Source organism: Ambystoma mexicanum, chromosome 11 (assembly GCF_040938575.1).
Source record: "Ambystoma mexicanum isolate Mex_15411 chromosome 11, UKY_AmexF1_1, whole genome shotgun sequence".
In the NCBI taxonomy this organism is placed as follows: Eukaryota; Metazoa; Chordata; class Amphibia; order Caudata; family Ambystomatidae; genus Ambystoma; species Ambystoma mexicanum.
The window spans coordinates 154,327,646-154,353,201 of record NC_090934.1 but is presented as its reverse complement, the minus strand read 5'-3'; the positions used below and the strand labels follow the sequence as shown (position 1 = coordinate 154,353,201).

General features: G+C 45.9%; 1 protein-coding gene across 1 annotated transcript in view; it reads left to right on the top strand.

The window, feature by feature from the left end:
- Positions 1-25,556, top strand: part of RHBDL2 (rhomboid like 2) — a 137,136-nt gene that overhangs the window by 92,775 nt on the left and 18,805 nt on the right. Inside the window, exons 3-6 of the mRNA XM_069622676.1 lie at positions 277-425; positions 3,676-3,788; positions 13,222-13,322; positions 16,893-16,953. Coding sequence (XP_069478777.1) covers positions 277-425; positions 3,676-3,788; positions 13,222-13,322; positions 16,893-16,953 — 424 coding nt within the window. The remainder of the gene's footprint in view (positions 1-276; positions 426-3,675; positions 3,789-13,221; positions 13,323-16,892; positions 16,954-25,556) is intronic.

Genomic DNA, 25,556 nt, shown 5'->3' with positions numbered 1-25,556 from the left:
ACATCTATGGAGAAGAGATGAAGTAAGAGACATCCTTCCTAACAGAAGGCCAAGATATCTCTAGGTGAGCAGTGGGATATGTCTGTGCTAGGATTCCTATGGGATACGTTTTGTGTAATAATTCCTATCCTAAAGCCATATCTTTTTTTTTATATAGTGGTTATAGGATTTCTGAAGACATCAAATGTGTAGGATTTTGAATCCTGAAACCCATGAGTCAATGAACGAATGATTAATCCAGCCATGAATGGGAACATTCTATTGTGTCTATTTCAGCTGGCCATATTTATATATTACGCAGTCTGGATGACGCAGAAGCAGTTCATGACTCTCGATCTTGGCGTGTGGGAGAGCCCTTATATCTACAAACCTGACAAGAGAGAACAGGCCTGGAGATTCCTGTCCTATATGCTTGTTCATGCTGGGTAAGTACACACAGTAATGAACCATCACACATCCGGTAACAACTCCATAATGCTTATCAGATCAAGGTATTAACCTGATCCCTAATAATACCTTTTAGCACAAAAACAACAGTTCATTGGCAGAACAAATTATCACAGTGCGGATATCAATCGTAAGTGAACACTTGTTATATGGTAAAACAATGTACACCCTGTCCCTGCCAGGAGTGCCTGTCCCTGGGAAGCGTATGATGAAACGCCTATCTAATAGGGATAGTATGAAGAGAGCTGTCCCTCAGCGCTAACAGTTCCGGCATTCGAATACATTTCTAAGAACACAAATTCACGAACAGGACCACAACTAATCAGCTGTTGGTGTAGAGACAGAACTGAGTATTAGATTCTGTCAGGTATCTGATGCTGTATCAGCTCTTCAAACCTAGTAGATTGTATATTTTAATCCACCCATGGGTATTGTAATCATCAGGGGAGATCAGTGTGGTCCACTAAATCAATTGTTTAAAAATGGTCGTTATCGAGTCCACGTTCTAAAATGCTCACTCTGCGTCAGTATAAACTAAGGTATATCTAGCGAGTGTCCATCTGTCGTATCTGAGCCTCTACAGGATCACGAGAGCCCTCGTGGTCCGTGTGGTCGATCCCCCCACTGACCCCAGGCCTCTGAGTCACCAGCATGCCTCTGTTGTACAAGCTTCACCCATGGTGCCATCATAGCCCTCACCCACCGACACGTGGTAAACTATAAACAAGCGATTTATTTCGAAGGACCCTCACTCACATCGCTTTGCCCACTAAGTACCTGACGTATTACGCACAACCGCCCATGTTTCTTACGTCTCCCATCCCCCACTCACCCCTTCCTCACCCTCCTGTGCCAATCCCATGAGGAATGTTGGACTAGCTGCTCTCTGCACATATTCAAGTGGATAGGCACTCTTTGGTGCCCCTGCTCTTAACGCATGTGAGTCACTCCACATTGATAGGAAACAGTGTTCACACACTAGCTGCTGTCCAGTTTATGTGCCAATTTCACCCATCCCGTTTGCATTTGTTCTTGTCTCCCTACAGGGGAGGCAGGCATTCGCGCTCGGTGCAGAAGATTTTTGCACACCGACACCGGAATTCAGTTCCCTTTCACAATCATGGTCCTGAAGAAGATGGTTTGAACGACACTGCCATCGAAACCGGTCGACCACACGGACCACGAGGGCTCTCGTGATCCTGTAGATGTTCAGATGCGAAAGATGGACACTCTCTAGATCTACCTTAGTTTATACTGACATAGAGTGAGCATTTTAGAACATGGACTCGATAACGACAATTTTTAAACAATTGATTTAGTGGACCACACTGATCTCCCCTGGTGATTACAATACCCATGGGTAGATTAAAATATGCAATATACTAGGTTTGAAGAGCTGATACAGCATCAGACACAAGCTGATACCTGACAGAATCTAATACTCAGTTCTGTCACTACACCAACAGCTGATTAGTTGTGGTCCTGTTCGTGAATTTGTGTTCTTAGAAATGTATTCGAATGCCGGAACTGTTAGCGCTGAGGGACAGCTCTCTTCATACTATCCCTATTAGATAGGCGTTCCATCATACGCTTCCCAGGGACAGGCACTCCTGGCAGGGACAGGGTGTTCTTCCCTTAGGGACAGCTAGTACACTGTTTTACCATATAGCAAGTGTTCACTTACCACTGATATGCGCACTGTGATAATTTGTTCTCCCAATGAACCGTTGTTTTTGTGCTAAAACATAGATTTGTTTAACGGTTAGGGAAGGTATTTGACTTTCCTTGTGTCTTTGAACCTACCCTGTTGTTTGTACCCCTAATAATACAATTGCAAACTGAGGCTCTCCAGATGTTTTGGACTACGACCCCCATTATCACTCTCCATCGACTATGCCCACTAGGTAGGATGGAAATTGTAGTCCAAATCATCTAGAGAACCCAAGGTTACAGACCCCTGCCTCATCCTGTCTTTGATTGGCACGCCAGTGCCTCACTTGCAATATGACATCACCTGATTCTATCTGCTCCTTGTTTCACATCATGGCATTTGTTATGCCTAGTGGAAGTTCTACTTAACCAGTTACCAAGTGGTTTTAATTCGATCCAGATCATATCTGTGGTGATATGACATAGAAAAAGGGCTTGTTCTGGGCATTGCTCCAGGTACATGGAGCAGCCTATTACGGGGTGCTGTGAGTCCAATCTGCCACAACTCCTTTTGACAGCGTTGGTTTCATGCTTCATTTTCCCATAGTGCAGGCTACCTCCCAGGCTTTGGTTGGCAGAGGGATCCCCGTAAGGGTGGGCGAAGACCCATCCAAATCCAGATGTGGGTCTTGGTGCAGACTCTCAGGCTCCATGGTTACAACCTTGCTGCCTGTCTGAGGGCACTGATGTCTTCTCTTTTGAAGAGGGGACAGTCTTTCCTGTCCCTACCCCTGTCTGAGCTGGGGCCTTCCATGATTGCACCCCCTCTTCCACCTCCCACCCTTGTTCCTTGCCGAAGACCCCTTCTGGAGTAAGCATGTGCTCTAAAATGCCACCATTCCTGGGGTGGTCTTCATTCTGCCTGTTTTCAAGGGGACATGCTTCCCCAGGTACAGGGCTAGTTATGGATCCAGGAAGCACGTGGTCCCTCATCAGCATACAGAATGCCTCTATGCCAGATGTAGTCAACCTGCGGATCTGCTCATGACATGCAGTCCATTGATTAGGGCTCTCCAGGTGTTCTGACCTACAACTCCCATGATCCCTCAGCATTGACTATGCTTGCTGTGGCTGATGGGATTTGTAGTGCAATCTGTCAATCCGAAGGTTGCGTATCTCTGTTCTATGCGAATGAGAGAGTTGTCCTATTTGAATATATGCCGGTAGAAGTTACAGTATATTTGATTTTTAAAACAGACTGTGGAAAAGCAAATAGTCATACAAGTTTGCAGCCTTTGCACTATCGCATGTCCTGTACATTGTCGCCCACCCTTCGAAATGGGAAACCCCCTATACCATCATACTGCCTCTTGCAATTGTTGAGGTACAAACCCCTCAACTAGCCATCAATTCTCGCCCAAAATTCAAGCCTATATTTTTAATCAATTTTTGTATTTTTGTTTGTTGATGTTTTTACCTGTATATTGGTGTAGTCTTTATATCTGAAGTCGATATTTTTCAATGGATGCCATATACTGTGGCTCTTGTGGCTGTGATTACAGTATGCTTTGTTCGCAGAATTCAGCACATATTGGGAAATTTAATTCTGCAGCTTTTCCTGGGGATTCCTCTGGAGATGGTCCATAAAGGGCATCGTGTTGGCCTGGTGTATCTCTTAGGAGTTATTGGAGGTTGGTCTATTTCTGTACATTCTCCCCAAAGTGGCCCATTTTTCCTCTTTGCTGTGCTCTCAAAACTCAACTTCTTGCACAGAACCATTGCTATTTCTTTCTGCCTCTTCTATTTTGCTTATATTCTCGTTAACATTTATTTAATTTTAAAATGTATTTCTATTGCTCTTGCTTACTTGACTGTTTCTTACCTGGTGTTGTTATCTTATTGTTAAATCCATGTTGCTTGTTTTACTGTTATGTACTTTGTTTTATCTTGTGTTTGTCCAGGGCCTCTTTGCACCTCACAGTTATGTTATGTTACATGTATTTATAAAGTTCACGTCCACCAGAGGCATCTTTGCGCTAAAAGTATAACACATACAGCTAAAAACCACACCAGAATATCTAGAAAAGGAAGGTTTTCAAAGAGCGCCTAAACTAGAAATGATCTTCAATGGCTCTAAGAGAGATAAGCAGAGTGTTCCAGAGTTTGGCCGCTGCGATGGAAAAAGACCGACCACCAGTCCTTGTTAGCCGGAAGGAGGAAACAAAAATTAGCCAAGCGTTCTGAGAGCGCAGAGAACGCCCAGGACAGTGCGGTAGAAACTTGAGTTGTAGGTATTCTGCACCCTGATCGTAAAATGCACAGTGAACTATGCAGAAAGACATGAATTTATTCCGCTCACAGAGATGGCAAGCCAGTACAGGGAGCCGAGCACCGGAGAGCTGTGGGTGCCATAACGGGTGTCAGCTGCGACACAAGCAGCCAGGTTTTGCAGCAGCTGAAGCCGGCGAGTAAAATAAAGAGGTTAGTCAAGAAAAAGAATTACAATAGTCAATACGACTAAGAGCTAAGGAAACCATGACAGGGGCAAGAAGAGAGGAAGACAGAAATGGCAAAATCTTGCAAAGAATCTTCAATTGTAGGTGACCGGCTTGGCAGATTGAAATAACTTGAGCCTCAGTAGAAAGAGACGAAGACATTTTGAAGCCCACGTTTTTCACAGTAGTAACCGGTATAGGAAGAGGACCCAGAGCAGGAAGCAAGAAATAGAGAAATGGAAGAAGAGGGAGAGCCGGCCACTAGTACCTCCATCTTGTCCCCATTCAATTTGAGCCAATTGTTACTCATCCAACATCCCACCGCTGCCAAGGACCTCTAAGCTGAGACGCCACGCCAGGCTGAATGGAATTAAGGCGAACAATGATCTGGGTATCATTGGCATAGGAGTAGCAACGGAAGCTGTGGGAGTGAATGAGTTGGACAAGAGGCTGAATATAGATATTAAATAAAGTAGGGGACAAGGCAGCACCCTGGGGGACCCCACAAGAGAGGGCACCAGGCCCGGAGAGCAAGAGTTTGGCCCTGTCAGCCAGAAAAGAGGCAAACTATGGTATAACTGGGCTAGAGAATCCAGCCACAGTCAGACGGGCTAACAGGAGAGAGTGGATACAGTGTTGAATCCAGCTGAGGGATCCAACAGTATCAATGCGCACCCTCCCCCACCTGAAGCACCAGCCTCATGAGATTGTCTGTCACTGAGATCAGAATACCCTCCATGCCACAGGAAGGCCAAAATCCTGATTGAAAGGGGTCAAAGAACTTCGAGTTTTCCAAATAGGAACAAAGAAGAGGAGCAATCAAGCATTCTAACAATTTCATGAAAAAGGGAAGAAGAGAGATTGGATGAAAGTTAGCAAGAACAATAGAGTCAAACAAGCGTTTATTCCCACAGAGGGATGACAAGCGCTTGCTTCAGTTCAGCAGGAATAGTGCCCGACCCACATGAAAAGTTCACAGCCTGAGTAATATGATGGGAAATATCCAGCATAATGTCCTTAAGAGTTCCTAAGGGAATCTGATCAGGAGGAGAGGCAGATTTAAGTCGCCTAGTGGCCACCGAAATATCCTCTGGAGTGAATAAAGGAAACAAATATCACGTGTGAGCAGGATCAGTGACCTGGGCAACAGGGGCAAGAGCATCCGAGAAATGTATTCCGAATGTCTTCAACCTTGCTGATAAAAAACAAATCAGAGAGAGAATCGCACAGAGTTTGCGAAGGGATGACAAATGCATGAGAACTAGAACCACAAGGGCGCGAACGTACCAAGAATTCCCTTCGCTGATTTAAAGCACTCTCCACCATGTTGGCGTAGTAGGCATATTTGGCACCCCGAATAGCTTGATTGTACTTCTTGCTAATTTGCTGGAGGCTCAGCTTATCATTGTGGCAATAGTTGAGGCGCACAAATGCATGGTTTGCCTCCGACAACATCGGCGGGATCCAAGGTCATCATTATACCAGGGTTTCGAAGGACTGCCACGCAGCTTAAAAGACTTCACAGGTGCAAACAGGTTGTGAAGAGAAGTAAACACCTGGATAAGGAGGGAGAGGTCAACCAACTGAGCAATGCAGTATCTATCGCGAATAAAAGACACAATACCATCTTTGGCCACTGCGCGGCAGCTGCGTTTAGAAACCTCCTTGACGGGAGAATCCAGACGCCCAGTTGGAGAACGAATAAGGGAAGGAACCAGAAGTGGTCAGACGAGGGAACTTGAAAAGCAGGAAATATGTCAATAAGTGAATCCATAGATAAAGCAAGGTCCAGAATATTACCCAAACACATCGGTAGGTTCTGCAACATGCCAACTGAGTAGCGGATGGGGAAATCAGGACGTTAAACTTAAAATTAAAATCACATTTGAGAATTTGAGCAGTTAGGAGTGTTCTCTATTAAATATCTCTATTAAAAAAAATATATGTGACTTACAGCTGCCATTTGGCTCTGGTGGAAAAATGTCTTAAGTGGAGAGTGGAAAATGCAAATCAATTTTTTCTGTCGAAGGCAAAAGTCACTTCGCTTTTTTGTAACCCTCTTGTTCCAGTGTATTTTGTCCTGAAGAATCTTTGCATGAAGGGATTATTCTAAATGTAGGAGCCAGTCCTAGAAATAGCTGGAAATCCCCGGCTGGCTGTTTTTCTCTAGCATGTGCAAAGAGTTATGGAAAGGTCTAAAATGTACTGGGCGAGCTCTCGTGCTGGGACCGTGGTGCGCAACCAAATGCATGAAGCCATTTCTAAATGCTCTTGTTGCACTAACATTGACTGTAGGTCCTTGCCATGAGCGGCCTGCAGCTGTAGCATTGCCTCCGTGCACAAGTGAAAGTGGCCCCAGGGGCTGGCTTTCTTAGGACCTTTTCATGTGGGGCCTATCCCCCATGCCCGCTTTCTCCAAACCACCCCACCCCTCCCCTCACCTCACCCCAAACCCCCACCCCCATTTTACCCTCTACTAGGGTGACCAGACGTCCCGGTTTTCCCGGGACAGTCCAGGGAAATCACTGTGCGTCCCGGGGTCCCGGGAGCTTTTTCATTTTAAAAACCCAGTCCAGGGTTTCCAAGTGTGGGAGCTACAGTCCCAGTTTTTGCCGGGACCCGATTTCGAAATCCCGAAATCGGGTCCCAGTGCCACTCTTCATGCGCGACTGGGGGCTAGAATGCTTTTCACACCTCCATTTCCTTCCCCTTCCCCTCCCCGACGCTCTCCTCCAATGGGAGGATTGTGCCTGGGAGCACACACCCTCCCGGCCCCCAAAAAAGGCAAGCAACAAAGAAGTAGGACTACCGTTTTATTTGTATTTACGGTAGTCCTACTTTCATTTCTATGGCCTGTCCGGGTTTTTATTTTTTTTATCTGGTCACCCTACCCTCTACCCGCAAGCCTTTTACCACATTTTACCAAAGAGAAATATCTCATAGAAAAATGAATTAAAAGGGCTGCAGGGAAATGGCAGGATTCCCTGTCTTATGCACTCATCTAACCTCTTTCAACCATGCATTGCAATATCCAGCATTTGCGACACACCCTTAGCTCATTCATGAACATGAGTTGCTAAATATGATATGATATGATATGATATGGCATTTATAACGCGCCTATACACAAGTGTTTCAAGACGCGACGAGGCAAGGGAGAGGGAACAGAGGGAAGACAGAGACAACGATCTTACTAGGCCAGGTGACATTGAGATTGCGCAAGTGCAGGGGAAGGGGGAAGGGGGAATGGGTAAAGTGCGGGGGCCAGGGTGAGGGGGCAGTGCAGTACATAGGATCGACATTAAAAAATAAATAGAAAAAATAAAGCAATAAGTAAAAAGTGCAGCCTGCTGGTGGCAAGTGCAGGGGCAAGTGCAGACAAAAGGTGTCAAGTGCTGGTAGGGGACTGTAGGGATACAGAAAACAGTCCCCAAGTGTGGGGGTTGCCAGGGAGGCAGTGAAGGTGTGCACATGGCGGGGGAGGGGACCTGGGCCCGAGACCGGAGGGTGCCAGGTGACCAGTGCAGTTTCAGTTTCAGCCAGGAGTTCAGCAGGGGAGAGGAGGAGAGAAAGCAGAAGCAAAGAGGAAGGTTTTAATGTGCTTCCGGAACCAGAGATGGTTCTCCTCAAGTTTCAGTGAGGCTGTTCCAGAGGGAGGCCCCAGCCGATGAAAGAAATGACGCCATACAGCACTACCTGATGCATACTGGAAGGCAATCTGCATGCAGATGCATTTTATATCCTTAAATAGTCGCCTACACGGGACGCATTATAGGTTTCTGCATCAAGCATACTTTTCACCAGCAAAACTACATCGATTCTATCCTGATAGGTCCTCCAGTTGTACCAGATGCGCCCAAGACATGGCTGACTTTCTTCACATTGCCTGGACCTGTCTACTGATACGGCCGTTTTGGGCGGTTATGGAAACGCCAATGTCCACCATGTTACACAGCCCATGGCAATACTTGCCCGAACTTTCGCTGCTAGCATTGATAGAGGGCGGTTCCAGGAGTGAGAGGAAATTCATTGGTATGGCATCAGTAGTTGCTAGGACTGTTATTGCCAAGACATGGGAGGAACGTAAAGCCCCGACACTTCGGAAATGGTTGAATTACATGAATATGTGTGAAAAGAGGGAAACATTCCCAGCATGCAGCAGACCACTGGACTACTGGGTCTCCTTTAGGAAATATATGTCTGCCGATTCGGACGACCTGAACCTCTCCAGAAAGCAGAGGCTCCAGTTGATTGACAATCTTGCTAAAATCCATGACATAGGCTGAGGAAATGGGGTGCTCGTGTAGGAATAAGCAACAGCACGTCAATCATTCAGAAAATGGTGCACTTACTTATTAGGTTCCTTTGGCAAGCGCATATCTCCCTGTATATTTGTATTTTTCTGTGCTGCCTTGTTTTTTCATGTTTTTGTTCTGGGTTTGGGTGGAGATTCAGGGGGGTAAATGTGTACGTTGTTTATTGTTTATGTATTAAACAAATTATAAAAAGACCTTAAAAAAAAAAGAAAATGACACCATAAAAATCGAGATGATTTCTTTTTTTTCCTATGCTGCAATATAGTGAATGCACCTTGTGCAACTCAAACATCTTCCGGGTTCAGGTTGTGCACCCCTTTGAGAAGAGGAAGTGGGTCCGCTCCTCCTCCATTGAGAAGAGGAAGTGGGTCAGCTCCTCCTCCTTTGAGAAGAGGAAGTGGGTCAGCTTCTCCTCCTTTGAGAAGAGGAAGTGGGTCAGCTTCTCCTCCTCGTTTGAGAAGAGGAAGTGGGTCAGCTCCTCCTCCTTTGAGAAGAGGAAGCGGGTCAGCTCCTCCTCCTTTGAGAAGAGGAAGTGGGTCACCTCCTCCTCCTTTGAGAAGAGGAAGTGGGTCAGCTCCTCCTCAGGTTGCACCTCCCTATGTTGCCTATGAAGGAGAATAAGACCCAAAAGGACTTCAAGCTCTGAACGTAGGGTGCAGCATCATTGGGGACCCGCAGCAGTCGACCTCCTCTTAATAATATACCCTTGACTTGTTAGATGCAAGTCCGAACTGCCAAGCTTCCAATAATCCCTTCCTATCCCCACTGGCTACAGAATTCTCTTTATCTTCATGGAGATCTACGTGTCATTACCCTTTTGACTAGACAAGTGTCATTTGATCCCATACCCTTTTACCAGCCCACATTCTTTGACAAATTCTTGCTTGGCAAATTTTTCACTGCAAAGGTATTTTCACCACGACTCTTTCACTGACTACATTTTTGCTGGCAACATTTTCACTGGATCACTTTACAGTGTCTGCATTTGTTCTGTTCTCCAAGATGACCTTAGCAAAGGCTCTCATACGAACATACTCTCAATCCTTTCTTCAAGACCCAGGACCAAAACATATGCCCAACAGTAACTCTTGCAAATGAGCCTTCTTTAGGGGTCATGTTTGGTGTGAGACAGATCGTAAAAGGTGGCAGTAAATATCTGTCCTGCCACTTTTTCCTATCCGCCATTTTTCAGGCATAGTTGGTGAGCGAGAAGGCCATACCATATCTCTCTCCATATCCCGCTCTGCCAGACAAGTGTTCTGCCTTGCCGCCGGCATGGGATTTCATGCTGGCAGTAAAGCTATGGATCTTTTGGAATCCGTCTGAAATTACCACCTGGTAAAATCCCAACAGATTACGTAGGAATCCATTGTGACTGCCTCCCGCAATCTTTAATTGTGGCAGGCATTTACACTTTTCCACCATTGTAGTGTAAAGGCTATTTTGTATATGTTTTACTCTTGAGTTTTCCACTATGTGGAGGAAAAGTAAAACATTCCATGAAAGGGATATAGTGGTTCCCTCTGTTCGAATTTACATTCCAACTGAGCATGACCACCTGCCAGTAATTTACCCCTGATTTGGGGAATAATAATTCCTGACTCTGCTGTAACGTAAATATTTCTGTTCCATGCACGCTGCTCACAAATGTGAAGACTTTTTTGGATGATTGGAGCTGAGTTTCTTTCACCTTTTGCTTTCAAATGTCAGGTTTATAAATGTGAAATCTTTTCAGCTTAGCTTATGTTGCCACCTTCTGGCTCCGTGAAGGATTGCATCAGTCAAGTCTGAAATCGGTTTCAGCTATCAGCCGTTATATATTTATAAAATGTATTCAGTGCCTCATTTCCCCAGTAAAATACACACAAAACAACATAATTGCAGTTGTGATGGCCAATGATAGGAATACTCTATCATTAATACACGTGGTTCTTTTATTAAGTACTGGAGCCTTTGAAAAGTAGAACCAATACCATATCAATACATGAATGTCACTCTTATTACAATGTTTGTATTTATTTATTTAAGTGTTGATATTTTATACATAAACTTTGTACACTGTTTAGACAATTTAAGCATACAATAATTACATAAATACATAATACTAGGATAATATTTCATCTATAGAGCCCCAAATCTCAAAACTAATCAGCATTTGATTTATAAAATCATCCCATTACATAATCAAAATTAATTTCCTAACATCAATTCCATCACTTTATCCCATACCATAAAAGCAGCATTTTATAACATTTGATTCCGCACCAACTGCTGTGGACAAACATGGATTTTCTGCAACATCTCTAATTCTACTTACGTTCACTCTTCTTGCAATACTACAGTTTAGCAACATGGAGGATTACATATTATTTTGCAGTGTGGTTAGTAAAAAAGTGTGTGAAAACATTTATATTGCATTATAGTGAGAGAAAACTGATATGGTATGAGTTATACTTTTCAAAGGATCTAGTATTTAATCAAAGAACCACATCTATTAATGATAGACTTTTTCTATCATTGTTGGGCCCAATTGCCTTTATTTTGTTTTGAGGGCATATACCCGATGCAAAAGGGCCAATATGTTCCCGGTTCCCCATTGTGTGTGATTGCAGTAAAATACATACAAATACATTACGATTAAATGTTATACTTTAGTAATACCACATGTCACGCATGGCATAAACTAAAAAGAAATGGGGGAACAATAAAGTTACAAGAAAAGATGATTGCAAAAGGATAGATGCAACTTACAGACAGACCGGTCCAAAAATAAATGTCAGATGTTGCAAAGTGCAATGCCAAGGCCAGACTGAGGCCACATTAGTAATGACAGGTCTGTGCAAGTCTGGCCACTCGTACATTCCTATCTAGGAATAGATCAAGGACTATGCGCAAGGAATGGCTCCCCGAGACTAAAGTGGGGAGGGCCATAAGGGAGAACAACGAAGACGAGCCTTCTCCACTCAGGTCCCGCTTCTTCCACAGTGAGGACTGGGCTTCACCTGTAATATGCTCATTCCATGGGCGTTTTCTTTTTCTCTGAAGTAATGTATTCAGTCCTCCAGATAAGATTTTGAAGTTGGAGTAGTTTACTCCCTAGTTTTGAAAGTTGGGAGTGAAATACATTTTTAGGGAGTAAAAAAGTAAGTCCTGTTCCCAATGGGAGTATTTTATATGCAAGTCAAAATATATTTTAACTGCAAAACAGAAATGTTTGTGTGAAATACATCTTTCACAGTTATTCATGCACATCAAAAGATACATTTATCCTCCTCCATAATTATAGTAGTTTCTTCCTGTTGTTCTATGTGCACTGCTGGTCCATGCAGCTGTTTGGGTGAAAGCAGGGGCACGAGCTCCTATGTGTACATTTGCCATTTTTCATTGGGAGTATTTTTACTCCCCATTTTTATTTTTTGGGAGTATTTGCCTATTTTTAGGGAGTAAAAGTGTCTGATACACCCCTTATCTGTAGTGCTGACTGTACATGTAATTGCATCTTTCTAGTATCAAATGTACACCGGGGTTAGAAATGTTGTCTCCATTGCCAAAGCCTGTAGCCCTGGGTTGGAATTTCACTCCTCCGCTGACCAGCTTCTAGGCACTAAGATGGTGCCCTTCCTGGATTGCAAAGTCAACGTTACACACATGAACAGTGCAAGATAGTAATTACGCATCCCAGAAAGCAAAAGGTGGCGGCAGGAGGAGCGGCAAGTGGGGAGTTGGGAAGTATGGGTCGCAGAGGAGGGCAAATGGACATGGGATCGGAGGGGGTGGCCAGAGGGGCAGGCGAGTGGCAGAGGTTCTTGGGGTGTCTCCCAGATGATGAATGAGGGGAGCCACGGCAGGGAGGGGCGAGAGGAAGATTCCGGGTGTGTCCTCCAGATAGTAAGGCGTAGGAAGGGGAGGAGATTGGGGGGAGGACAGAGAGCGAGACCGGTCCTTTTTGGAGCTCCCATTGCGCAAAGCTTAGTGTGCAGCAACATTTTTGTAAAGGATCATTTCGCAAAGAGATAATAAAAATAACTTGTCATTTATATAGCGCTTTTATCCAAAGCCCTTTGCAGAATTGGACATGAGATTGCACAGGTCAGGGCAAGCTATGGTTATTCTGCACCTCATTTGAAGTACCCCCCAGGCTCTGGCTAAATCGCCCTGGTAGGCTGGATTTGCTGCGCTAAAGAGACACTTCCAGGCCCAGTGATAGGGTCAGAAGTCCAAATTCATAATGTGATGTTTTTAATACATGCTTTCTTTTTCCAATGCCCCACTGAATCCACTTTAAAGAATATGCGTGTTCTCTTTCTTTCTAGGTTCCTTGGCCAGTTCCATCTTTGACCCCATGAATGCGCTGGTTGGGGCTTCCGGGGGTGTCTACGCTCTCATGGGAGGGTATTTTATGAACGTGCTGGTGGTAAGTGAACTTGGTGCCACATTTCCACAACCATAAATCAATCAGTTAAGGACATGTTTATCTGGATAGTTCCAAATCGTAAACTCTTGTCTCCCAGTGCCATCTCTGGCCAGATCCATGTGTGGACGGATAAAATGTGCAGGTCAGGCCTGCTGGTAGTTCACTGCCCCTACCGGCAAACCCGGAGTGTGTTGGTCTGGTAAAAATGCCAGATCCAGTATTAATCCTGCCATAACAGCCAACCCATATTTCCAAGTCAGATCAGATCTGGAGGCTAGCCTAATATAGGTTACTCTAGGAGGGTTTAATGTTTAACCCGTGGATCAGACGTCTCTCGCCAGGTGGTATTTCAATCGCTTCAGTACTTTGCAGGTCAAACCCAATGGATTCAGCTGTGGCTACTGTGGGGGCCTTGGCCTTTGAACTCAACTGTGTTAATGTTATGGGTCCCCAAAGTCTATCCAATGGTATACAACCCACTTTTGACACCATTTGCGGTGAATCAGAAGAACACAGGCACCCTGAGGACATGTTTCACATGGTTTTATTAAAAGAAAAATGATAAGAGCTAACTTTCTCTAGCACTATGGGTGGTCCATACCTATGTTACTAACTAAGGTGCTCGTCACTCATTCGTGAACGTCCACAGGAATACGTCCGCTGTCCAAACTAACCACCCTTACCACTATGATAACTAACTTTGGTCAGGAGAATGGATTGCTTCTGGTACCAGTTGTCAGACTCCTTAATATATAACCTTCCAAAAGCCTCTCGTTATTTCTTGTATCAGACTCTGTAACTCTTCAAGTGTGCCACTAGCTTTTCTGTCCTCCTTGTATGTAGCCTTAGTGGATTGTTTATAACATCTGCATTCCTGGTTACTTGATTCAAAGTATTCTTGAAAAATATTATTTCCCTGGTAGTCTTTCTCTCCTGGACAAGTATGCTTCACCTTGGTCCGTTCTTTTTGATGTTGTATAATATTCACCCAGACAGTTCCTCTGAGCACTGGTCATAATATTGTATTTATCTTATGTTATTCTCTTCTTGTATAGAATACTGGGGTACTTTCCCCAGGGTATTGTTATGCAATGTTCTTTTCTTTCAATCTTACAATTATCAATACTTCTTTCTCTTAATACACAACACTTTAAGTTCATCAGTTTCACGTTCAACTTTTCCTCATTAATTGACACATTTTTTGCACGTGATGAGGATTACCTCTAGGCCTCTCATTATTCCCGTTCTCCTTGTAACCTCAGACTTTGAAGGATGACGTCTTTTGGATTCTGGTTTCTCTGGGATCTTTCCTCTTGCTCAGTATTGCTGTCTGCTTGCTTTCACTAGCGTTTTCCTTCCTAACGTTTTCTCTTCTCCTCGCGGCTTCCCTGTACTCTAAGCGGTCAGGCACTTTGTTGCTTTGTGCATGCCGTGCTATCGGTGATAGTTGGTGGGCTGGCTGCCCACAATGGATCCTATGTGGTCACGCCACCACCTCCCTCGGGGCTCCTGCTCGTTTGGCTTCTCACAATGGGGTTCCTGACATCTTCCTGTTCAATACAGTGCAAGCTTGAAACTCGTAGGCTTTGCGGCTCACGCCTACTCCGATCCTCCAGGTGTTACACAGCTCGAGGCCGTCCCTTGTCTGAATATGTGTTCCTTTCTCCCTTTGTTGCTGAAGTACTCTCTAGTCAACGTACTCATCCTAGTGGATTGGATACTTCCATTTAAAGGGACATGTTCTCTTTCTGGGTGATAATGAGATCTGTCAAGTTTTTCTTCATCCCAATCTTGTTGTTTAAAGATCTCTGGTATTTTAGAGCATCCCATGCAGGTGCCAGTGTGCACAGCTTTAAGGAGTTCCTCGTAGGAACGGGAGTCATTGGGCCTCATTACGACCCTGGCGGAATTTTTCCGCCGGTGGCGGACTTTACCGCCATGGCGCAAAGTCCCTTTACGCCATGGCGGATGGCGGATTTACCGCCCCATTCCGAGTGGAGTGGAGCGGTAAATCCGCCAATCCCCATTCTGCCCTTCCCCATTCCCATTCTGTCCCATAGGACATAATGGGAGTGGGGAAGGCGTTAATTACGCCACCGTAAATTACGGTGGCGTAATTAACGCGAGGGTCCCTTACCGCCATGGTTGGGTCCCTTACCGCCATGGTTTCCTCCGCCTGCGAAAAGCAGGCGGAAATCGGCCATGGCGGTAACGGAACTCGTAATTGGCGGTAAGGGGTTGGCGCAGCTAACGCTGGCGTTAACCCCTTACCGCCAGGGTCGTAATGAGGCCCATTGTCCCCTAAGGGGGAGTCTCTCCCAGTGAGGTCCCACTTGCCTCGACCCCTACGGCGGGTGTTGCCGAGCGAGCACACCTCTTTAGTCTAATGGGAGGGCACTCCCCCTTGGGGAGAAGGGGCGAATCCCCTCGACAGTTTCATGCGTGTAATTAAGACATTCAGAGTTCCCTGTGTGAGCAAGCAATGCAAATCTGGGGCCACGTTTACAAGCAAATGCTTCTCATCTAATTTACAAGCTATCTGGAGGATATTAACATCAAATGCATACACTGTTAAAAGTTCTGTAATGTGGTTGTGGCCCATTTTAGAGAACTGAGATGAGCCATGTTCGCAAAGCATCAGAAAATGTTTGCAAAGCATCTGCGCGCTCCTAGGTGGATTGTATTTGCGCAGACACTAAACTGGTGTTATTGGGGATTGTCAATGGAATGTCGGCACTTTCAATAGTAGGTCTGTAATCAAAATCTTCATAGCAAGATGAACACGTTGCACAGAAGGTACCTCAATGATTGTGCAAATGGTCTTGCCTATCTAAGCTGCCACCATTACTAGATTTCGTGTTTTTTAATAGTTTTTTACACGGCATCAGGCCCATTCAATCAGTCGAATTCCTTGACTATTCTGGACATATAATATAATATAACATAGCCGGTCTGATAGCACAGTGAGTACAGCGCTCGCTTTGCCATCTGTGCAGATGCTGCTGACGCAGGTTCAAGTCCTGGCAGGGCCACACTCAGCCTTTCATCCTTCCGAGGTTGATAAATGAGCACCACACACTGTGGGAAATGTGCAGCGCTCAGATGCCTGAGGGTTCGTAGCGCTATATAAATGCTAAATTGTGATTGTTATTATAACCCCCACTGGGTTCTTAGCATACCTTTTGCTTACTAATGCTAAAGGTTAATTATTTGATACCACACACAAAGAGCAGACTAGCATCTGGGCACTTGAGCAATAGATGTTACTGTCACACAACTCAGTGGTGCTCATGTTGTGGCCCTCAGAGGATGAAAGTTTGAGTTGCTCAATGTGGGATTGGAAACCATGACCTGTGTACCTTGAGGGGAGGGGGCTGTCATTCCATGACGCCCACATACTATTGCCTCCCTCCCCACCGCCCCCCCCCCCACTGTGTCCAGGTGAGCTGGTTGCCGTGTGTATTATTTTACAACCCCTATGAGCGAAGAGTCGCTCAGACATAAGTAGGATGCTTTTATTGTGACATGTTTTACGTATTGTAACCAAGTTTTTCTTTTATCCCATGCCAGAATTTCAAGGAGATGGTCCCCCTTTTTGGAATCGTTAGATTGCTGATCATCATACTTATTGGTGAGTTTTTGGGATATGTATCAATCAAAGAAATGCCATTTTAGTTCATCGATACTTTTGTCAATGATGGGTAACTCTCCAGCATCGGACGCATAAAACATTCATATGACGGCTGATAATGGCTGATTATGCTCTCTGATGATGTTTTAAGATTATTTTATTGTAACACTTTTATGTTGTTTATATTTATATTTTATTTTGTTATGTTGGCTATACTTGTAGAGGGTCTTTTCCAAAATAAAACTAATAAGGTATTAATGGACGAGCGTATGAATGAATGATAATATCGTCTCCTCTAGCATTGGCGCTCCCCACACCATCGTCTCCTCTAGCATTGGCGCTCCCCACACCATCGTCTCCTCTAGCATTGGCGCTCTCCACACCATCGTCTCCTCTAGCATTGGCACTCCCCAAACCATCGTCTCCTCTAGCATTGGCGCTCCACACACCATCGTCTCCTCTAGCATTGGCGCTCCCCCACACCATCGTCTCCTCTAGCATTGGCGCTCCCCCACACCATTGTCTCCTCTAGCACTGGCACCCCCCATACCATCGTTTCCTCTAGCATTGGCACTCCCCACACCATCGTCTCCTCTAGCATTAACACTCCCCACACCATCATCTCCTCTAGCATTGGCACTCCCCACACCATCGTCTCCTCTAGCATTGGCACTCCCCACACCATTGTCTCCTCTAGCATTGGCGCTCTCCACACCATCGTCTCCTCTAGCATTGGCACTCCCCCACACCATTGTCTCCTCTAGCATTAGCACTCCCCACACCATCGTCTCCTCTAGCATTGGCACTCCCCCACACCATCCCCTCCTCTAGCACTGGCGCTCCCCACACCATCGTCTCCTCTAGCATTGGCGCTCCCCACACCATCGTCTCCTCTAGCATTAGCACTCCCCACACCATCCTCTCCTCTAGCATTAGCGCTCCCCACACCATCGTCTCATCTAGCATTGGCGCTCCCCACACCATCGTCTCCTCTAGCATTAGCACTCCCCACACCATCGTCTCCTCTAGCATTAGCGCTCCCCACACCATCATCTCCTCTAGCATTAGCGCTCCCCACACCATCATCTCCTCTAGCATTGGCACTCCCCACACCATCGTCTCCTCTAGCATTGGCACTCCCCACACCATCGTCTCCTCTAGAATTGGCACTCCCCAAACCATCGTCTTCTCTAGCATTGGCGCTCCCCACACCATCGTCTCCTCTAGCATTGGCACTCCCCACACCATCGTCTCCTCTAGAATTGGCACTCCCCACACCATCGTCTCCTCTAGCATTGGCGCTCCCCACACCATCATCTCCTCTAGCATTGGCACTCCCCACACCATCGTCTCCTCTAGCATTGGCGCTCCCCACACCATCGTCTCCTCTAGCATTAGCACTCCCCACACCATCGTCTCCTCAAGAATGGGGCTCCCCACACCATCGTCTCCTCTAGCATTGGCACTCCACACACTGCCTCCCGTCTTCAAGGATGCTTGTCCCATGAAAAGAGTGACAGTGGCTGCCTTTGCATCCTTCTAATCCCCGCCCCCTACTCATGCGGTTGGCTCCCACCATGACACAGCCCTCTCTAACTTTCATCTCTCCATTTCCAACACTCTTGACATCCTTGCTCCTGTCATTAGGGTGCTCATAAAGCCTGCCAAATAATGCAATTCCTGGTATGACTCCAATCTGGTTGCCCTAAAACGCAAGTATAGAGGAGCAGAACGAAAAGGGGTGTCTCCAGCAGTTTTCTAAAGATAGTAGTTGACACACAGTTCTTGAGATCAAGAGGGAGAGAATTCCAAATAGAAGGAGCCTAAAAATTGAAGTTGGCTCTGCCAATTTCTTTCAGGTTCAATTGTGGCTGGTGCAGCATTTGATTTCCATTAGAGCGAAGGGTTCTTCTCACAGGGTTCTTTGGATCTTGTTGACAAGATAGCTTGGAATGTTTCCTGACAAACATTTAAACAACAATACTGCACCTTTAAAATTGATTCGCAGTTCGACAGGGAGCCAGTGCAGTTTTCCCCCGGCAGACGAAATCTTAGAGCGCTGACTCAAACCATAAACAGCCCTAACAGTTCCATTTTGTATTGTTTGCAGTTTCTTTATGTTTGTTTTTCACATGTTCTGACACTGTAATGTTATTACCATTTATCCTAAAGCTTGTATCCTGATCATCCAGCTTTTTTACTTTTTGTGGTGTGCCTATTATTCGCAGCTCTGTTTTCTCCTCATTTAAGGCTAAGGAGTTTTCTACCATCCATTTTCGAATTGCAAGAAACACATAATTTACTCTTTGAACATCATCCTCGTGCTTTCCTGACAGCTCAAAGACCAACTGTGCATCATTGGCATAGTTGGCGAACTGGACACCCAGTGTTATGAGCATGTCACGTAGAAGCTTTGAGAAGACATTAAAAAGTAAGGGAGACAAACAGCAGCCGTGTGGTACTCCACATGTTAGGGATGTTTTTCTCGACGAAGAGTTTCCTTCGCAGATGACGCCCACCTTTTTCTCCTTTCCTGAACTCTCCACTGACCTATCTACCGTAATCTCTGACTGTCTCTCTGCTATTAAATATTGGATGGCCTCACACTCTATTATGTTGAACAGAGGTGATATTCTTTCCTGCCAAATCCTCTCTCTCTCTTCAACTCCCCTGCCTTTCCAATTCCCACCTGACACTCGACCAACTCCTCTTCAGCTAGAAACCTAGGTGTCATCTACAACCCTTCACACGCATTTTCTACGTGCAACGGCGGCTCGCCTCAACGTCCTTAAATATTAACAAAAATCAGGCACCTCTTTCCTTTCAAAACCACCAAACATCTAACCACTCTTGTTTTCTCCAAACTGAAATACTTTGCCAGTATCTTCTTGGTCTTCCAAACTATGCATTGTGTCCCCTTGGGTAGATTATTAACTTTGCTACCAGGGCTCTCTTTGAACTACCTCACTTCACCTCTGCTTGCTCCTATCGCCAATAGGCTGGTTGGCTAGCTGTGCAAAACAGGGCCAACTTCATATTTCTCCTACTAGTGCATAAATCCATCCACAGTCTCTTTCCTCTTCTATTAACCCCTAAAAGCCCTCTCACAGCCTTTGCTCTTCCTCCTCCACTACCCTAGCTGGCTAGACTGCCTGCCCACTGACACTTACCTGTCCCAGGTCTGTCCACCGTATTGTTCCCGGTATCTGTCCAATATACCCCTTCTCAAACCTGGTCATTATGCCACTAGAACTCTCCCCATTATAAGAGGCTCACTGCCTCCCACGTATCTGCTATATTACCTTTTGTGCGCTGCTTTGTGACCGAAAGAGCTTGTTTACCTGTATGTATGTTGGCACTCCAAATCTGACTGTCTAGCTATTACATTTTTTATGAAACGTGTTTCCTTACCCCCAATTCTCTTAGGCTTGAACTGGGAGGGGGGTGAGTTGAACATAGATTCAAAATTGGACCCGTACTACTTTGGCCCTAATTGTGGGAAACGGATGACCTATTTGTGCGTAAAGCTGCCATCATAGATGTTTTACAAAGCATCAATACTAAACCCTGGCCATGGTTTATCCATGTTAGAAACACAGTAAGGTGGATAGGGATAGGCCATCTGTGGGACACCCCTGAGAAAATCAAGGATGTTCCTGTGCAACTCTTAAGAAAGTTTGCTGGGACTGCACATTAGTGGATGTATTGAATAAAGATAACTATAAACAACTTGTTGCCCAATATCTGAGGGCAAAAACACTTTTAGGATATGAAAGTTATATTACCTGGCTCACAGATTCATCGGAGAGGAACCTATACACAAAATTGGGAATTTGACCCTTATCTAGTTTCACCTGTAGCTGGAAGAATTCTAATACTAAATTATTGCTGCTGTGCCCGTTTTCTAGAGTGGATGGATACCACTTTTTTTATTTTGGTGCCCTTGCCTTAATGAAGTGTGACGGAAATGGCTCATCTCACTGTTTAAGCTCCTTAATGTTCATACGTTATTAGAAGCTTGTAAACCTGTGTAAGGCAGCTCATAGAGATATATGTGCCTTTGATGTGACTGGCTTGCTCGTAAGAGCTTGGAATATAAGGCGGAAATATTTGCACACATGACTGATCTGCTTTTTATTAATTGTCTTTTCTGTACTATTGTCTTTGCATTTTACCCATTGATTTATATAGAAATTGCATTCTGTGTTCTTAAAGCAACAGCTGTAGTAATAATGTTTTTATTTTTTGTCCTGCTTTTATGTGATGCTTTGGGGAATTATTTTCTAAATAAATATGTACTACTGCTGCTAGTGTATGTACGCACATACATTAATACAATAAGTGCATTGTACCACAGAGTCCTAGAATAAAATCATGCGAATACTTTAATAGTAGCTTTTCCTAATGGACCGTACCCTAGTCATGTACTCACCTCTGCACAGCAAATATGATATAATAGGGTATTTATAACCAGAGGTTTCTAAGCGCGGACACGGGGATGGAACCTGCGGTGCACCGTGTTGTCTTGCATCCAAGGCGAGAACGTTGACCCTGAGCTATCCTCCCGAGATCAATAAGTCGCAGATCAAGCATGCACAGATAAGACATGAGTTATGCTACCTAAAAACTGAACAGATCCATGAAAAGTACAAAGTCCTGGTGAAGCTGCACATTTAAGTGAGAAACATGAAACCTGCTTCTTTCACGTTTCACTATTCAATCCATTCTTCCATCCATCGCATTCCCACAACAGATCCAGGTGGTGCTTGTCCTGTGTTTGTGGGCATAGGATCCTCATTCCCTCTGCTTCATTCTGCCCTTCCGGCCGGGAGAAGTCGGAGGACTCAAATCGCAGACACCAGAACGCTATTTCACATAGGAACCACATCTCCCCTGCTCTGGAATCCCTACTCTGGCTACTAAGTGAGAAACAAATTAAGTTCAAAGCCATAAGCATCACTCATAGGCTCTTCCTCTTGCTCTCTTGCAGCCGCCCCTCCGCCCTCCTTCTCTGCTTTTCCACCTTTTTCTGCTGATGAGGTTTCCAGACAAGTCCGATCTATGAAAGCCTCGTCTAAACAGGTTCACCCCTGTTCCTCCAAAACCATCAAGGACCACATCGACTCCCTGGCTCCTGCCCTGGCTGACTTTTGCAACCACTCATTCGCCTCTGGAGTCTTCCCATCCCCCCTCAAGCACTCCCTTGTGCACCCCCTCCTCAAGAAACCCTCTTCCGACCCCTCCTGCCCGGCCAACTATCGCCCAATCTCCATTACTCCCTTCCTGGGCAAACTCCTGGAGAAACTGGCCATCTCCCAGCTTAACCTCCATGCTGAATCTGTTGGTAATCTTCATGACCATCAATCCGGCTTCAGAGCGGCCAGAAGCACGGAAACTGCTCTCCTGAACATCCGTGAGGACCTGCTCCTGAACCTCGATTCCAACACTCCCTGTGTTCTCATTCTGCTCGATCTCTCCTCTGCCTTTGACACTGTCAACCATGCCATCCTGCTCAACCGTCTCCGTGATAACCTGGGTATCACTGGTCAGGCTCTGGCATGGCTGACCTCCTTCCTTTCCGGTCGACCCTCCCAGGTCCAAATGGGCTCCTTCCTCTCTGACATCTTTTTCTCCACCTGTGGTGTCCCCCAGGGATCCAACCTCTCTCCCTGGCTTTTCAACCAGTATCTGGCACTCCTCGCCCACCGCATCGCCGCTCTCTGCCCCCACTTCCAGTGCTATGCGGACGATACCCAGCTCATTTTCAGGCTACCTTTGGCCTCCTCCTCTCCTTCCCTCATCTCCGACTGTCTGTCTGCTATCCAGGAATGGTGTGCCGCCAATGACCTCTGCCTTAACACCAGTAAGACTGAGATTCTACTCATCGGCACACCCACTCCCTCCTTCCCTGCAGCTCTCTGGCCGGCCTCCCTTGGCCCCCTTCCCGCCCCTACCTGCAAGGCTAAAAACCTCGGGGTCATCTTCGACTCCACACTCTCCTTCTCTCCTCATATATCTGACGTCTCTAAGAAGTCACACTACCAGCTGCACCTCCTCAGAGGTATTCTTCCCTTCCTCTCCTTCCCCCAGAAGCTCACTGTCTCCCGAGCCCTGGTTCTCTCAAGGCTGGACTACTGTAACAGCCTCTATCTTAATCTGCCTGCCTCCACTCTCCGCCCTCTGCAACTTATCCAGAACAGAACTGCGAGACTTGTCCTTGGCCTCAAGCCCAGGGACCGTATCTCTCCAGGACTGAAATCTCTTCACTGGCTCCCAGTGGCTGCGAGGATTAAGTTCAAAACCCTCTGCATTGTCCACAAGGCCTTCTGGGGCCTAAATACCTTCAACTCTCTCTTCCTAAATATCTTCCTTCACGAGCCCTTCGCTCATCCGTCTCCAACTCCATCATGGTCAGCCGCTTCTCGAAGCAACGAGCTGGGGGTAGATCTCTCTCCGCAGCAGGGGCCTCCCTCTGGAACAGCCTTCCTGCCTCCCTGAAACTTGAGGAGAACCATCTCCGGTTCCGGAAGTACCTCAAAACCTTCCTCTTCGCTTCTGCCTTCTCTCTCCCTCTCCCCTGCTAAACCTGCTTAACTCCCCACTGAATTCTGCACTAAACCTGCATCTGGGCCACTCTCAGCGACCTCGGTCCAGGGCCCAGCCACTCTCCACTTGCACTGCCTCCCTGGCTCCCCCTGCACTGTGGGACTGTCACTGTATCCCTACAGCCCCCCTTCCCAGCACTTCCCAGCACTTGCTCTGCACTTACCTCGCACTTGCCACCAGCTGGCCCTTTTTATTTATTATTTATTATTTATTATTTTATTACGCTACTTACCTTGTACTGCACTTCCCCCCCCACCTCCTCCCCCTACACTTTCTCCTTTTCCCCTTACCTCTGCACTTGCGCGATCTGAATGACACCTGGCCTAGTAGGATCGTTTGTCTGTCTTCTCCTTGTTTCCCTCCCTCCCTGCCTCGTCGCGCCTTGAAACACTTGTGTATAGGCGCGTTACAAATACCATATCATATCATATCATATCATGTCATGACGAGTACCAAGAAGTACTCCGAAAGTACCAAGACACATTTCAACCCAATTGTAGCCCCAGATCAGGACTACCATCGTGTACGAAATCACACCACTGGGCCCCATGGCAAAGCAGGTAGGAGTTATAGAGGAAATTGCAATGGAATACCAATGATTTGTTTTTCGTATAACACTTGCTACACCAGTTCTTTCTGCTTATTAGTGCTGACAATAACAATTGTTAATATTACCCAACTTGATGGGTCTCAATATTTTACCTTTGGAAAGTTGAAGGCTGAGTCATCCGAGCCGAACTTGGAACCTGCAACCCGGAGGTTGCAAACACTAAAAGGGCATATCAGAGGTCTCTGGGTTTCTTACAAGAACCTATGAGACCTAGACAAATCCGAAAGAACTTCTGTGCAAAACATATATAGGGCTTCCATATAGTAACTCCAAGAAGGTTCTAAAACTATCCTATGGAAATCCTAGCATAGACGTTTCATACTGTGCCCCTAGGGGTGACCTAGAGTCCCTGTAAAATACTGGTGATGGCTGGACGGTTTCAAATTAACCTTAACCTCTGACAGCTGCTCTGGGCAACCCTCCAGGCCATTACAAAAAGGGTAAAGATTATATGCAAACCAGGCTTGGTCCGACTCCGAAAGGGGCAGTCCAGCCCAAACTACTAGGTCACATCTCTTTTGCACAAGACCTCAAGCAACCCCAGATATGTTTAGGCCTCATTGGGCCTCATCACTGCACTGCACTTCGGTCTCTAGGCCCAGCAAGGGGAAACATGTATGGGTGTACAAGTCCCACTGTGGGTGACCTAAACAAAACTCTAATGGCTTGGCAGGATAAGAAACAATGGTCTGGAGGGTTGCCCCGAGCTGCGCCTGTGCTTATGTATGATTCAAAACCTTCCAGCCATCACCTTTTGGTGTTGTTTAACATAGTACTAACAGCCCATTAGGAATCCTGTGAGAAGGAAGAACTCAAAGAAAACGATTCCCCTAAAAGAGTATGGTTTCCAACATGCCACCCTCACCACTCCAAACTCTCCCATACTGACTCCCCCACCATGCCTAAACAACCACACCCTACCTGCAGCCAAGTACACAGATAGCAAGATCGCCATGCCACAAATAGCTCACAACACTAATGACAACCCGTAACATAGCCAACCACCTGAATTTACGCTACAATTGCTGTATGACAGCCATATAACCTTTCTGACACTTGTTATTCACAACATCACACATTGGCAATAGCTGCTGTAGCAAGTTCTATAGTTCTATGCATTGATTCCCCTGTATGCCTAGTGTCCATCAGCACCCTGTGGGTGGGAGCCGCCAACCAGGTGTCTGGAAATGCGAGCTGACACTCCTGATCCAGCCCGTGTTCCAAGCCGCCAGATGGCCGGCTCCTCAGCCCACCATCTTCCCTTCACCCTCCTTTCCCTTTTTTTAATATAATGTTTTATTATATCAACCCCCCTCCCCAAACCCACTTGCCTGATTGCAGTGGCAGTGCTATGCCGCCGCTGCAGCAGATCCCTTGCCTCTTCCTT